The sequence below is a fragment of the Podarcis vaucheri genome (genome assembly GCF_965113315.1).
Source record: "Podarcis vaucheri genome assembly, chromosome: 18".
NCBI classification, from domain to species: domain Eukaryota; kingdom Metazoa; phylum Chordata; class Lepidosauria; order Squamata; family Lacertidae; genus Podarcis; species Podarcis vaucheri.
This window is the reverse complement of record NC_138756.1, coordinates 11,502,648-11,517,969: the sequence shown is the minus strand read 5'-3', so window position 1 is coordinate 11,517,969 and position 15,322 is coordinate 11,502,648. Positions and strand designations below refer to the sequence as shown.

At 49.1% G+C, this 15,322-nt stretch overlaps 1 protein-coding gene across 5 annotated transcripts in view; it reads right to left on the bottom strand.

The window, feature by feature from the left end:
- Positions 1–15,322, bottom strand: part of ATP8B3 (ATPase phospholipid transporting 8B3) — a 49,983-nt gene that overhangs the window by 29,540 nt on the left and 5,121 nt on the right. For 2 of the 5 annotated variants that reach the window (XM_082206261.1, XM_082206262.1), the window contains exons 2-10: positions 9,102–9,143; positions 8,255–8,346; positions 6,804–6,917; positions 5,746–5,844; positions 4,628–4,689; positions 4,236–4,308; positions 3,339–3,409; positions 3,052–3,134; positions 1,869–2,027 (exon numbers count right to left, since the gene is read on the bottom strand). In XM_082206261.1, coding sequence (XP_082062387.1) covers positions 1,869–2,027; positions 3,052–3,134; positions 3,339–3,409; positions 4,236–4,308; positions 4,628–4,689; positions 5,746–5,844; positions 6,804–6,917; positions 8,255–8,346; positions 9,102–9,143 — 795 coding nt within the window. Of the gene's footprint in view, positions 1–1,868; positions 2,028–3,051; positions 3,135–3,338; positions 3,410–4,235; positions 4,309–4,627; positions 4,690–5,745; positions 5,845–6,803; positions 6,918–8,254; positions 8,347–9,101; positions 9,144–11,627; positions 11,837–11,871; positions 12,083–12,124; positions 12,249–15,322 lie in introns of those variants that run through there. The other 3 variants (XM_082206260.1, XM_082206263.1, XM_082206264.1) reach the window with 3 other exon arrangements.

Genomic DNA, 15,322 nt, shown 5'->3' with positions numbered 1-15,322 from the left:
CAGAAGTCAGCCCAGGGCACAGGGTTGAGAGGGGAAAAGGAGGAAGAATAGAGCCTTTATGTTGCGGAATTTCGGCAAAGGAAAAGGCGTTTCGGCAACGTCTTTTGCAATGCTCAGCTCAGGATAGGCACACCGACATTGTAATAATAATAATAATAATAATAATAATAATAATAATAATAATAATATTTTTTTATTTATACCCCGCCCTCCCCAGCCAAGGCCGGGCTCAGAGCGGCTTACAAGCAATAATAAAAACAAGATGAGTGATTACAACTTAAAAACAAAAATAAAATACAACATTAAAATAATGGAACATTAAAATATTAAAATGAAGCCTCATTGCAGGAGAAGGAAAAGAAAAAAGAAAAAGGGGGCGGAGGGAATCAAATTGGCTCCAAGCCAAAGGCCAGGCAGAACAACTCTGTCTTACAGGCCTTGCGGAAAGAAATCAGATCCTGCAGGGCCCTGGTCTCATGAGACAGAGCGTTCCACCAAGTTGGGGCCAGTGCTGAAAAGGCCCTGGCTCTGGTTGAAGCCAATCTAACTTCCTTAGGGCCCGGGACCACTAGGGTGTTGCTATTTATGGACCTTGAGGCTCTCCGTGGGGCATACCAGGAGAGGCGGTCCCGTAGGTACGAGGGTCCTAGGCCGTGAAGGGCTTTAAAGGTCAAAACCAGCACCTTAAATCTGACCCTGTACTCCACCGGCAGCCAGTGCAGCTTGCAGCATCGCCAGGGGCCTAACTTTATATATGTTGTTGTTGTTTAGTCGTTTAGTCGTGTCCGACTCTTCGTGACCCCCTGGACCAGAGCACGCCAGGCACTCCTGTCTTCCACTGCCTCCCGCAGTTTGGTCAAACTCACACTGGTAGCTTCGAGAACACTGTCCCACCATCTCGTCCTCCGTCGTCCCCTTCTCCTTGCGCCCTCCATCTTTCCCAGCATCAGGGTCTTTTCCAGGGAGTCTTCTCTTCTCCTGAGGTGGCCAAAGTCTTGGAGCCTCAGCTTCAGGATCTGTCCTTCCAGTGAGCACTCAGGGCTGATTTCCTTCCGAATGGAGAGGTTTGATCTTCTTGCAGTCCATGGGACTCTCAAGAGTCTCCTCCAGCACCAGGATTCAAAAGCATCCATTCTTCGGCCGTCAGCCTTCTTGATGGTCCAGCTCTCATTTCCATACATCACTACTGGGGAAACCTTGGCTTTAACTATACGGACCTTTGTTGGCAAGGTGATGTCTCTGCTTTTTAAGATATATATAAAGTATTTCTGTACTTTCACAAAATATCAGGGCTGTGCATAGATTGTAGCCAACTACGCTCGACTCACAGCGAACCCTTTTAAATAAACGGACCTAAGTTAGCCGTGTCCATTCATTCCAATGGGTCTACTCTGCGTAGGGACGAGGGGGAGAATCTGGATGGGGGCAAATCTAGCAAATTCGCCCTTTCTGAAACAGCGTGAGATCTGCCCCCCTTCGAAATTTGCGCCGATCCGAATTTTGCGATGCACCTCTCCAAACCACGAGATTTACGAAAAGCGTGTTGTTAAGTAAAAGCATGCATAAAAAGGAATATACCAGCATGAATGCCTTAGATTTGCAGGAATCCCTTGCGATAATTTTTTAAAAAAATCTGTACGTTGCGTAACCCTCTTTTTAAGTCAGTGAGCATCGCTGCTCCCTGTGGAAGTGAGTTCCACAGGTTAACTTGCATGAAGGGGTTTCTCTTAGCTGCCCTGAACCTTCCAAGGGAAGGTGGGTTTTTAAGGTGGGCGTTTTGGGGACCCTCTGTGAGAAAAGCGCCGAACAAATCGAAACCAATGAAGTAGGTAGATAAGGCCATGCTGCAAAGACAGGACTCAGCTCACCTGCGTAGATGACGAGGCCATAGCAGGCCTCTGTGTTGCGCACCTTGCAGCCCCGCAACAAGAGTTTCTCACTGTCGAGGGAATATTTCTCTCCATGCCAATCCAACGTCCCCACAAAACTGTGCATCCGGCTGTTCGGCTCCTCGCAAGTGATTACCCCTGCGGAGTTTAGAAAAAGGAGAGGCGAAAAATTAAGTTTTGTCTTTCTGCTGTCCAGAGACTCCCTCTTTCCTTCTGCGACATGCAATCATTAGTAATAATAATAATAATAATAATAATAATAATAATAATAATAGTAATAATTAATACCCTGCTCATCTGGCTGGATTTCCCCAGCCACTCTGGGCATCTTCCAGCAAAATACATGAGTAATCGCCAAAGATGATGATGATAATGATTACTTGGACTAAATATCTAGCTTAAGAAAACCACAAAGCAGAAAACACATGCACACGCATTCCAAGGAATCAACAGCATAAAGCGCTAAACACCAGTGGAAAACTTTTGAGAATGAAAAGTTGCTGTTGTTGTTTAATCTTTTAGTGGTGTCCGCCTCTCCGTGACCCCCTGGAGCAGAGCACGCCAGGCCCTCCTGTCTTCCACTGCCTCCCCCAGTTTGGTCAGACTCATGCTGGTAGCTTTGAGAACACTGTCCCACCATCTCGTCCTCTGTCGTCCCCTTCTCCTTCTGCCCTCCATCTTTCCCAGCATCAGGGTCTTTTCCAGGGAGTCTTCTCTTCTCATGAGGAGGCCAAAGTCTTGGAGCCTCAGCTTCAGGATCTGTCCTTCCAGTGAGCACTCAGGGCTGATTTCCTTCCGAATGGAGAGGTTGGGTCTTCTTGCAGTCCATGGGACTCTCAAGAGTCTCCTCCAGCACCAGAATTCAAAAGCATCCATTCTTCGGCCATCAGCCTTCTTGATGGTCCAGCTCTCACTTCCGTACATCACTAGTGGGAAAACCATAGCTTGAACTATACGGACCTTTGTTGGCAAGGTGATGTCTCTGCTTTTTAAGACGCTGTCTAGGTTTGTCATTGCTTTTCTCCCAAGAAGCAGGCGTCTTTTAATTTCGTGACTGCTGTCACCATCTGCAGTGATCATGGAGCCCAAAAAAGTAAAATCTCTCACTGCCTCCATTTCTTCCCCTTCTATTTGCCAGGAGGTCCTGGCGACTGACACTCACCGTCAAAAGCAGCCATGCTCCCATCGTTGGTCAACTGCTCATGCGTCACCAAGAGAGCTTGCCGGTACTTCAGGTTGGTCTCTCTGCGAAAGAAGGATGGAGAGGGAATTTATCAGTGGGGGGAAACCTCAGGCCGTCTGTGAACGATGAGCCTATTCATTTACAGGGATTTGTTTATAGGGGAAATTCTCTCAGATAGAGGGAGGTGCACAGAGGAGCGCTCAACCCCAGCCCAGAATGGCAGCGATGGCTTAAAAAGAAGAAAACAACGTAAGAAGCAGCCTTACCCGTCAATGTCCATCGTCTCCACGTAGCAGAGGCTGTTTGGCTCGGTGCTGGAGAGCAAGAGGAGGTCCGCCTGCAGAAATCGAGAGCAGAACACCTGAGAGAGGCTCCCTGGTGGGCTGAGCAGTTGTAAATAGCGCAGGGGGTTGGGAACTATTGCCCACGGACTGGCCGATTGGGCCAAAGCAGCCATGGACCTCTTTCCCAGAGTAAATTCAGGCATCCTTTCAGCCATCCACCAAGAAAGGGAGGGAAGGAGGGAGGGAGGGAAGGAAGGAAGGAAAGGGAGAGGGAGAGGGAGAGGGGGAGGGGGAGAGAGAGAGAGAGAGAGAGAGAGAGAGAGAGAGAGAGAGAGAGGGAAGGCAGGCAGGCAGGCAGGCAGGCAGGAAGGAAGGAAGGAAGGAAGGAAGGAAGGAAGGAAAGAGAAAGGGAGGGAGGGAGGGAGGGAGGGAAGGAAAGAAGGAAGGGAAGGGGGGAGGGAGGAAGGAAGGAAGGAAGGAAGGAAGGAAAGAGAAAGGGAGGGAGGGAGGGAGGGAAGGAAAGAAGGAAGGGAAGGGGGAGGGAGGGAGGGAGGGAGGGAGGGAGGAAGGAAGGAAGGAAGGAAGGAAGGAAGGAAGGAAGGAAGGAAGGAAGGAAGGAAGGAGAGAGAGAGAGAGAGAGAGAGAAGGCAGGCAGGCAGGAAGGAAGGAAGGAAGGAAAGAGAAAGGGAGGGAGGGAGGGAGGAAGGAAGGAAGGGGGAAAGGAAAGAAGGGAGGGAGGGAGGGAGGGAGGAAGGAACAAATGAAGGAACGAAGGAGAAAGGGAGGGAAGGAGGGAAGAAACAAACGAATGTACGAACAAAGGAACGAAGGAATGAAGGAGAAAGGGAGGGAAGGAAGGAAGGGGAGGAAGGAACTTACAGGCACAATGCTGTCCTTACGGAGGCAGACGATATCACCCACGCAGATATCCCGCCATTTCTTCTGGATGAAACTGGGTTGGAGGGAAGAAGGAGAGAGAATCAGCTGCCTTCAGGAGCCAGCCGTGCACACGAAAGGGAAGAGGCTCATGCTGTGGCTTGACACCCTCCCCACCACCACCACCACCGTGGGGCTCAACTGTTCAGCCCCACACTTGCCGCTGAGAAACTCCGTGGAGCTGAGCAGCTGTAAAGGAGAGCGAGGGTGAAGGGCAGGGGTGGTCCAGTCTCAAGACAGTCAATGGCCCCTGAATGCCAGCCGCTGGGGGGCTTCCCCGATGGGTACCTGGCAGCACGGAAGACCCCTCTCCCTTCTCTTCCAGCTCTCCTCACCTTTTCCCCGTCAAAATCTCGCAAGGGCGGCTGTTGATCTCCCAGTCGCTATGATGACGGCCCTGCGGAGTGAAAGGAGGAGAGAAAAAAGATTATTTTCGTTGCCAATACTATATAGTCATAAAGGCCAGGTTTATCCTGCCTGCCCTACATAAATTCCCAGGATGTGCAGACTAACAACAACAGCAACAACTTATTATTTATACCCCGCCCATCTGGCTAGGTTTCCCCAGCCACTCTGGGCGGCTTTCAACAAAATATTCAAATACAATGGTCTATTAAACATTAAAAGCTTCCCTAAACAGGGCTGCCTTCAGATGCCTTCTAAAAGCCCGGTAGTTGTTTCCTTGACATCTGATGGGAGGGCGCCACCACCGAGAAGGCCCTCTGCCAGGTTCGCTGTAAAGTCGCTTCTCGCAGGGAGGGAACTGCCAGAAGGCCCTTGGAGCTGGACCCTGGTATCCGGGCTGGACGATGGGGGTGGAGACGCTCCTTCAGGTATACTGGACCGAGGCCGTTTAGGGCTTTCAAGGTCAGCACCAACACTTTGAATTGTGCTCCGAAACATCTTGAAAGCCAATGTAGGTCTTTCAGGACCGGTGTTATGTGGTCTCGGCGGCTGCCCCCAGTCCCCAGTCCAGCTGCCACATTCTGGATTAGTTGCAGTTTCCGGGTCACCTTCAAAGGCAGCCCCACGGAGAGCGCATGGCAGTAGTCCAAGCAGGAGATAACCAGAGCATGCGCCACTCTGGCCAGACAGTCTGCGGGCAGGGAGGGTTTCATCCTGCGTACCAGATGGAGCTGCCCTGGACACAGAACTGACCTGTGCCTCCATGGACAGCGGTGAGTCCAGAATGACCCCCAGGCTGCGCACCTTCGGGGGCACAGTCACCCCATTCAGGACCAGGGAGTCCTCCACACCTGCCCGCCTCCTGTACCCCAAAAACAGTCCTTCTGTCTTGTCAGGATTCAACCTCAATCTGTTAGCTGCCATGCACCCTCCAACTAAAAGCACTAAAAGCCCTGTTCCTATATTGTCTGAAAAGGGAACCCTGATAAGATTAAATTTGTGGGCGAGAGAGCTATGAGGGGTCCCCAACGGGCCAACCCAGACTTACAATGTCATCAATCAGGTCTCGGACGCCTCTGATGGACAGCAGGAGCGTGAGGGGGAAGAGGAGAGCAAACCAGGGAAGCGTGGAGATCTGGGGAACAGTCTGAAACAGAAGACAAGCCAGGAACAATGAATATTCGGAGATTTCTCACAATGGTTTGGAACCCAGTTCAGCTACTGATTGATTGACTGTGTGACTGCAGAAATGGATAAAAGCCCTCCATCCAAACAATGACCGTCATCAGTCTAGGTAAGGGGGGGAAATTAGCTTTAATTTTTATCATCTACAATACGGTCTTATTTAAACCACAGAGCCTAGGACTTCCTGATCAGAAGGTCGGCGGTTCGAATCCCCGCAATGACGGGGTGAGCTCCCGTTGCTCGGTCCCTGCTCCTGCCCACCTAGCAGTTCGAAAGCACACCAGTGCAAGTAGATAAATAGGTACTGCTCCGGCGGGAAGGTAAACGGCGTTTCCGTGCGCTGCTCTGGTTCGCCAGAAGCGGCTTAGTCCTGCTGGCCACAGGACCCAGAAGCTGTACGCCGGCTCCCTCGGCCAATAAAGCGAGATGAGCACCGCAACCCCAGAGTCGGTCATGACTGGACCTAATGGTCAGGGGTCCCTTTACCTTTACAGCGCATTAACTATTGCTTTCATTCTATGGATCAATGGTCTTGTTAGACAGTAAAGTTCACGTTAAATGCCTGTTTTTAAAAGTCTGGAACGGATTAATCCGTTTTGCGTTACTTCCTATGGGAAAGCGCGCCTCGGTTTTGGAACCCTTTGGTTCTGGAACGGGCTCCGAGAACGGATAAAGTTTGAGAAGCAAGGTACCACTGTACTTCCGGGTTTACGGCATTCGTAAACCAAAATGTTCGTCAACGGAGATGTTCGTAAACCAAGGTACAGCTGTATTTTATATCTGTTTCTTTGAAGATCACTCAGGTCTTGATGCTTGAAGCAATAGGCGCCAGGGGTCACTGACACACACACAACCCATTGGCTTGCTCCAGAATTCCACTTTGGGACACCCCCGTTCCCAAATACATGAGAAGCCCCTTACCTGCAGGAGGATGATGAAGATGAAGTATATATTAACCAGCCGATGAAGTTGTTCATACAAGTTAAGCGGGAGAAAGGTGAGGACGTTATACTTGGCTGTCTTGATGCCGTTGTCCTGAACACGAAGGTGGAAGGACAAAAATAAATAGATAAAGATGTGTGTTCTGAGACTTATTTGAGTTTAATAATAATAATAATAATAATAATAATAATAATAATAATAATATATTATTATTTATACCCCGCCCATCTGGCTGGGCTTCCCCAGCCACTCTGGGCGGCTTCCAAAAAATATTAAAATACTCTAATACATCAAACATTAAAAGCTTCCCTAAGCAGGGCTGCCTTCAGATGTCTTCTAAAAGTCTGGTAGTTGTTGTTCTCTTTGACATCTGGTGGGAGGGCGTTCCACAGGGCGGGTGCCACCACCGAGAAGGCCCTCTGCCCGGTTCCCTGTAACTTGGCTTCTCGCAGTGAGGGAACCGCCAGAAGGCCCTCGGGAGATGGACCCAGGTGTCCGGGCTGAAAGATGGGGGTGGAGACGCTCCTTCGGGGATACTGGGCCGTTTAGGGCTTTCAAGGTCAGCACCGACACTTTGAATTGTGCTCAGAAACGTCCTGGGAGCCAATGTAGATCTTTCAAGACCAGTGTTATATGGTCTCGGCGGCCGCTCCCAGTCCCCAGTCTGGCTGCCACATTCTGGATTAGTTGTCCAAGCAGGAGATAACCAGAGCATGCACCACTCTGGCCAGACAGTCTAATCCAGAATGTGGCAGCCAGACTGGGGACTAGGAGTGGCCGCCAGGACCACATAACACTGGTCCTGAAAGACCTACATTGGCTCCCAGTACATTTCCGAGCACAATTCAAAGTGTTGGTGCTGACCTTGAAAGCCCTAAACGGCCCAGTATACCTGAAGGAGCGTCTCCACCCCCATCGTTCTACCTGGACACTGAGGTCCAACTCTGAGGGCCTTCTGGCGGTTCCCTCATTGTGAGAAGTGAGGTTACAGGGAACCAGGCAGAGGGCCTTCTCGGTGGTGGCACCCGCCCTGTGGAACGCCCTCCCGTCAGATGTCAAAGCGATAAACAACTACCTGACATTCAGAAGACATCTGAAGGCAGCCCTGTTCAGGGAAGTTTTTAATATTTAACACTGGACTGTTTTTAACACTTGATTGGGAGCCGCCCAGAGTGGCTGGGGAAACTCAGCCAGATGTGCGAGCTATAAATAAATTATTATTATTATTAAGGATCTTGTTACTGCAGGTTGCCTAACGCTTAGGCCGGCCCCTTCTAGAACCGAGTCATGTTTTGTCCAAGCTGCAGTGACTCCGCTGCTTAAGAAAAGGAAATATAATTTGCAGTAAGCACCGAGGCTTTGGGGAAGGGGACGGAACTGGACTTGCCATAAGCTACAAGATCAATAGAACAGAGGTTCCATTTCCTTACAGCGTATTTTCTCTTCTTCAGGCACCAGGCGTAGGTCGTGTGAAACTGCTCGTGGTATGCCCGGTCGTTCGCCTTCACGATCCAGGTGAAATCTGGATAAAGAGAGGTAGGAAGAAGATCAGAGGCAGCACTGCTTGCAGAGAGCAGCCTAGAACCCCATGAGAGAAAAGAGATGCCTGGAACACAGCTAGAGAGATCTAGAAACCAAGAGGCACCTAGAACCGTAAAGGGGGAAATGGATGTCCAGAGCACAAATGAGCCCAGTACCCTGAAATAGCAAGTGAGGTCTATAAACCAAAGCAGACAGAAGTCTAGAACCCTGGGATATCGTGAGAGCTCCAGAACCCCCACCCCTCCAATTAATCTGGAGCGCTTAGTTTGAGGTTCACAGAGACCGTTTGCTAGGTCTCTGTCTCCCTCTTAATATACGTAATTTAAAGACTGGTTCTTATTATTCTTTTTGGTTTTAAAAATCCCACTCTTCAGTCACAGATGGCTTTCAGAGTGGCTCACAAATTGTGAAAGAGAGAAAGAGAGAAAGGAAGAACGAAAGGAAGGAAAGGAAAGGAAGGAAGGAAGAGAAAAAGAGCGAAAGAGCGAAAGAGCGAAAGAAAGAAAGAAAGAAAGAAAGAAAGAGGGAGGGAGGGAGGAAGGAAGGAAGGGGAAAAGAGAGAAAGAGAGAAAGAGAGAAGGAAGGAAGGAAGGAAGGAAGGAAGGAAGGAAGGAAGGAAGGAAGGAAGGAAGGAAGGAATCCTCAGGCTTCCAATGTAAAAAACCATGACATAAAAGGAAAGCAGGTTGGGAGGGAAGAGGAAAAAAGCAAGCTCAGGTCCAAGTTCTCAGCTACCTGGTTGGGATTTGGAGTCATCCTGGTTGGCCATTTTGGTCCCTAGAAATCAAAGAGATGGGCAGAGAGGCAGATTAGACAGACTGCACCAGTCATGTATTTGGGTCAGATTCGCCACCCCTTAGCAGCAGCGACGAAAAGAACCATTTACTTGACGCATTCTACAGAATATTCCGCTTATTTTCGTGAATACCGAAAGCTCGTTTCAGCATTTCGCTTTGTATCCTTTGAACAATTTTGTGCGCTCGACTCGTTCTTTTTCGTTTTTTATTATTTATCATTTTTCTTTCTTTTTCCTTTTCCTTTCCTTTTTATATTTTTACTTTTTCCGTATATTTTCCTTTTTCTTTTTGAATATTTGGATGTCATGCTTAATTCACGCTTTCTCCGTAATTTTTTAAAAATGCAATAAAGATAATAAAAATAATAGAGAGAAAAGTTGGTCCATTAAGTTCACTTATTCCAGAAAGGATGCTGAACGTATAAACTAGCCGAACAGGTTTATGGGAAAATGGGCGTTTTTAACAATGTTAAAAACTGGGTCCCACCTTATGCTGCTTTCAAGCTGCTGTAACAGCATTTCGTAGAATCCTAGAATTGCGGAATTGAATGGGTCCCTCCAGAGGTCATCCAGTCTGACCCCTGCAATGGAGGAATCCCAGCAAAAGAATTCTGGAGATCTTTGAACTGAGAAGTTCACACACACACACACACACACACACACACACACACACACACACAGACCTGGAAGATTCTGGTAAACAGAGAAGGCATTTGGCATGATTCCGCAGGATAATTTTTCTCTTTGATGTTTAGCCAGTCCTTTGAATAGGCAAATTTCAATCTGTCCCCGTCATGCCTCATAAAACAAGGTGGAAATGGATGGACTCTGTGTCTCAGCTGGAGGTGGGCTGTTGGGGTGTATGTTTCCTTTAGAAGACTCTGTACGTTGCATTTTTTTTTTTTTTTTAAATACAGTGGTCCCTTGGCTCTCAAACTTAATCCGTTCCGGAAATTCCGTTCCCAAACCAAAAGCTGGCGTTTGTCCGCACACAGCTTCCAGGAGAAACGTTGGAGAGTATGGTGTCGCAGAAAAAGGCCGTCTACAGTGGAAATTTGAGAGTGTGGCTTCTCTCTTGTCTGCCAAGAGTTCTGTAAATGTTTGCTGATTGCCCTGACTTGACCGTTCTGGGTCATCCTTTTGAATCCTGCTCACAAATTTATACCTGTTGATGGACAGAAGATGCTCTGCGGACTGTCTGCTCTGCTTAAAAGATACTTGCCGGACCAGTTTTGCAGTTCACCCCAAGCAGCTGATAGCAGTTTATTTATTTAACAAGACTGACATATTGAAAACAAAACCAAAACCTATTCTTCCCCAGATAATTCCTTCTACTGCGGGGTCATTTAAGACAGTCGAAAATGGATTCAGGGTTGCATTTCAGAATACCCCGTGTGTTTATGAACATTTATTTTATCGTTTTGACATCTTAGGATTCCTGCAACGGCCCCAAAACACAGAGAGACAAACACTGTCTCCAGCCCAATAATATCCAGTTCCTTTTGCCAATCCTAAACGTCGCCTTGCATTACCTGGAGACCATGTAAACATCAGCCTACTTGAATCCTCAACTCCCTTCCTTCGCAATCGCAGAATCCTGTAATTGCAGAATCACTCCAATCCTGCTCTGATGAGTCATCTATTTCCCACAATCCCTGACAAACTCACATGGATTGCACCGGGGTTATTATTTTTGGAGCAGAAACTCAGGGTGAATTGAGTTCCCTTAACTTTCTAAAAACCAAATAATTCTTCCTCTTCCTCCTTTTTTTGATACACCTAATGTCCCACCTATATCTGTAAACAGCAAAGTTGAGGCTGATCATTGTCTCCTAGAGTTTATTACCGCATTTTTCGCTCTATAAGACGCACCAGACCACAAGACGCACCTAGTTTTTGGAGGAGGAAAACAAGGAAAAATATATTCTGAATCTCAGAACAGCCAGAACAGCAAGAGGGATCGCTGCGCAGTGAAAGCAGCAATCCCTCTTGCTGTTCTGGCTTCTGGGATAGCTGCGCAGCCTGCATTCGCTCCATAAGACGCACACACATTTCCCCTTACTTTTTATAGAGCAAAAAACACGGTAATCGCATCTTAGATTTCTCCACCGCCTGGGTGGCACTGAAATGGGGCCCTCAATAAACAAACAAACTTTGCGGTGAGTCCCCCCAAATTTTCCCCTAGGAAAAATAGAGGTTTGCACCATTCATGGGCACAAAGGGGGAAATCACCGCTGCAGTACGATTCTGCTTGCGGGCTTTATTTTTTGGATACAATTTTTATTTATTTTCCATCTAATTATATACATTCACATCACCATTATCTTCAGAGCCTAGCGACTTCCTTCCCTCCCGCCTCGCGGCTATCAAAATCAACCTCTGTATCCTTGCATTTCCCACGTTTCCCTGTTCTGATTGTACCCAAACGGCTCAAAAAACCTGAATAAAGGTGGAAAATTTCTCACTGCTTGCGGGGCTCCCCGTCGAGGCATCCCCTCAGCCACCGAGAGGCACGATCCTGGACTTAGATAGATCCCGATCCAGCGGCAGTCAGCCTCTTCTTAAGGTCTTAGGGCGGTGGGGAAGAAATTATCTCCATTTTCCTCGTTTATTTTTTCCTCCCCTCCCCACGACTGCCCCAGGGTCCTCATTAAGGGCGCAGCTCAAAACCCGGCGGCTCCATAGCAACCGGGAGTTGGCACACCTTACCTGCTTCCCTCCCCAGGGACAGGTGAGATATACCCTCTGCCAGGGATGTCTTTGAGGCCCTCGAGCGATTTGCTAGATGTGGCAGAGAGGTGAGGTTGGCACTGCCAAGACACCTGGGCGGCTCTTGAAATCTGGATTGACTGACAAGGGAGCGCCACTCTCGCCAGTCTTTCTGCCTCTTCTCTCTCTCTCTCCCTCTAAGCCCCCACCTGCCAGCACCTTTCCCATGACGATACCTGCAAGACTCACTCACCTGTTCCTCGGAGGATAAATCCTTTCCAGCCAGGTGTAAGGTATCTCCTTTCACCTCTCCCTCGCCCGGCTGGCATGCTGCCGGGGGTTGTGCCCACACAAAACACCCACACGCAAAATCGAACCGGCTTTCACACACGTGGACGCTTCACATCCGTAAATGGAGCCTCCGCGAACCGGGATAGTCTACCTGTGCCAAGCTATTCATCAGCACCGCTCCAGTTTCCACCTCTCTTTCTCTCTCACACACACACAACATAACCCTCCAACATTTCACCGGTGAAAACAGAGATGTCCTGTTCCATAACAATAATAACAATCTAATTATTTACGTATACCCCACCCATCGGATTGGGTTGCCCCAGACACTTTGGGCGGCTTCCAACAGACATAAAAATATAGTCAGACATTAAATATTTTTTTAAAAAAACGCCTCTCTACAGGGTTGCCTTCAGATGTCTTCTAAAGTTGTGTGTTTACTTATCTGCTTGGCTAAGGTGTCGTATAACTCCCTATTTTCACGGGAGAAACGTTGGTGGGGGTGGAATAGGACGTCCCTCTTTTCAGGGGAGAAACGTTGGAGGGGATGGAATAGGACGTCCCTCTTTTCACGGAAGAAACATTGGAGGGGATGGAATAGGACGTCCCTCTTTTCAGGGGAGAAACGTTGGAGGGGATGGAATAGGACGTCCCTATTTTCACGGAAGAAACATTGGAGGGGATGGAATAGGACGTCCCTATTTTCAGGGACGCGGGTGGTGCTGTGGGTAAAACCTCAGCGCCTAGGACTTGCCGATCGCATGGTCGGCGGTTCAAATCCCCGCGGCGGGGTGCGCTCCCGTCGTTCAGTCCCAGCTCCTGCCAACCTAGCAGTTCGAAAGCACCTCCGGGTGCAAGTAGATAAATAGGGACCGCTGTCCCTAGGCAAACGGTGTTCCGTGTGCTGCGCTGGCTCGCCAGATGCAGCTTGTCACGCTGGCCACGTGACCCAGATGTGTCTGCAGACAGCGCTGGCTCCCGGCCTATAGAGTGAGATGAGCGCACAAACCCCAGAGTCTGGCAAGACTGGCCCGAACGGGCAGGGGTACCTTTACCTTTATTTTCACGGGAGAAATGTTGGAGAGGGTGGAATAGGACGTCCCTATTTTCAGGGGAGAAACGTTGGAGGGGATGTTTGCCTAATCTTCTCTTATACCCATTAACGTTGCTGGCTCTCACTGCCTCCCATGGGAGTGAATTTGCCTATGTGCCAATGCATGACGAAGCTCAATTTGTCACCAACCACAGCTGCCCAGTGCTGTGCAAAACACCCAGACCTATATTTTTAAAAGGGCGTTTCGAATCCCCGCAATGACGGAGTGAGCTCCCGTTGCTCAGTCCCTGCTCCTGCCCACTTAGCAGTTTGAAAGCAGGTCCAAGTGCAAGTAGATAAATAGGTACCGCTCCGGCGGGAAGGTAAACGGCGTTTCCGTGCGCTGCTCTGGTTCGCCAGAAGCGGCTTAGTCTTGCTGGCCACATGACCCGGAAGCTGTACGCCGGCTCCCTCGGCCAATAAAGCGAGATGAGCGCCGCAACCCCAGAGTCGGCCACGACTGGACCTAATGGTCAGGGGTCCCTTTACCTTTACCTTACAGAAATACAGTGGGGTTTGATGCACACCCCAAAATGAGCTAACCCCTTTCGGGTGCAAAACTGGTGTTGCGCGGCATGTCCTCAGTTTCAATCCAAAGAAACAGACAGAGTCCACTTGCTTCAGAGAGTTGGCAGGTGGTGGATTGCGCAGTTGACCCGACAAGGAACTGTTCTGCCTTAACTCTCCAATTTCTTTGGAAACCACCCTACATGCCAGCCAAAACCCTCCATGGACTGGAAAGGCAGAACAAAGTGCTTCTGCTCTGACGTGGTGGCTCTGCCTCTTCTCTCTGCACAAGCCTCGCTCGATCATATTTCACTCTATTTTTTCTCAGCGCTCTTATTCTGACGGCATACCGAGCTAACTCCTTGCTGCCCACTGCGGTGAAGCCGTTTCTGTCCAGCTTTGCAGCTGCAGCAATAAGTAACCGAACAAACCCCTGGTCCAGGGGGTCATGAAGAGGCGGTCACCACTAAACGACTAAGCAACAACAACAGGGACCTGGAGATCTGGACGGCTCTGGGAGGCAGTTTCAGGAATAATACAGAGCGTCCCTATTTTCCAGGGACAGTCCCAGATTTACAGAAGCCATCCCGGTTTCAGATTTGATCCCAGAATGTCCCGCATTTCCTTGTTGTTGTTGTTTAGTCATTTAGTCGTGTCCGCCTCTTTGTGACCCCCTGGACCAGAGAATGCCAGGCCCTCCTGTCTTCCATTGCCTCCCGCAGTTTGGTCAAACTCATGATGGTAGCTTCGAGAACACTGTCCCACCATCTCGTCCTCTGTCGCCCCCTTCTCCTTGTGCCCTCCATCTTTCCCAACATCATGGTCTTTTCCAGGGAGTCTTCTCTTCTCCTGAGGTGGCCAAAGTCTTGGAGCCTCAGCTTCAGGATCTGTCCTTCCAGTGAGCACTCAGGGCTGATTTCCTTAGGACTTCCCTAGGACGTCCCTATTTTCATCAGAGAAATGTTAGAGGGGATGGAGTTATGTGACCCTAGGAGCTAAGGAGAGATAAGTAACTCTACATCCTTTAGAAGACATCGGAAGGCAGCCCTAGATAGGAAGGTTTTTTAAAAAATGTTTAATTTTAATTGTGTTTGTGTTTATGCTGGAAGCCGCCCAGATTTTTGGGCTGCTGTTTCTATGTGTGCGCTCTAGATGGAGCAATTGTCTGGCCCACAGTGTTGCATCCGCCTGAGATTAGATGCTTAAGCAAAAGGATGAATGATTGTCACATTTGCCTTGCAGATCATAGAATCACAGAATCACAGAATCCTCCAGTATCCCAGTAGACCTGAAGGAGAGTCTCCACCCCCATCGTTCTGCCCGGACACTGAGGTCCAGTGCTGAGGGCCTTCTGGCAGTTCCCTCCCTGTGACAAGTGAGGTTACAGGGAACCAGGCAGAGGGCCTTCTCGGTGGTGGCGCCCACCCTGTGGAACGCCCTCCCACCAGATGTCAAAGAGAACAACAACTACCAGACCTTTGGAAGATATCTGAAGGCAGCCATGTTTAGGGAAGCTTTTAATGTTTAATGCTGTAAAAGGTAAAGGTAAAGGGACCCCGG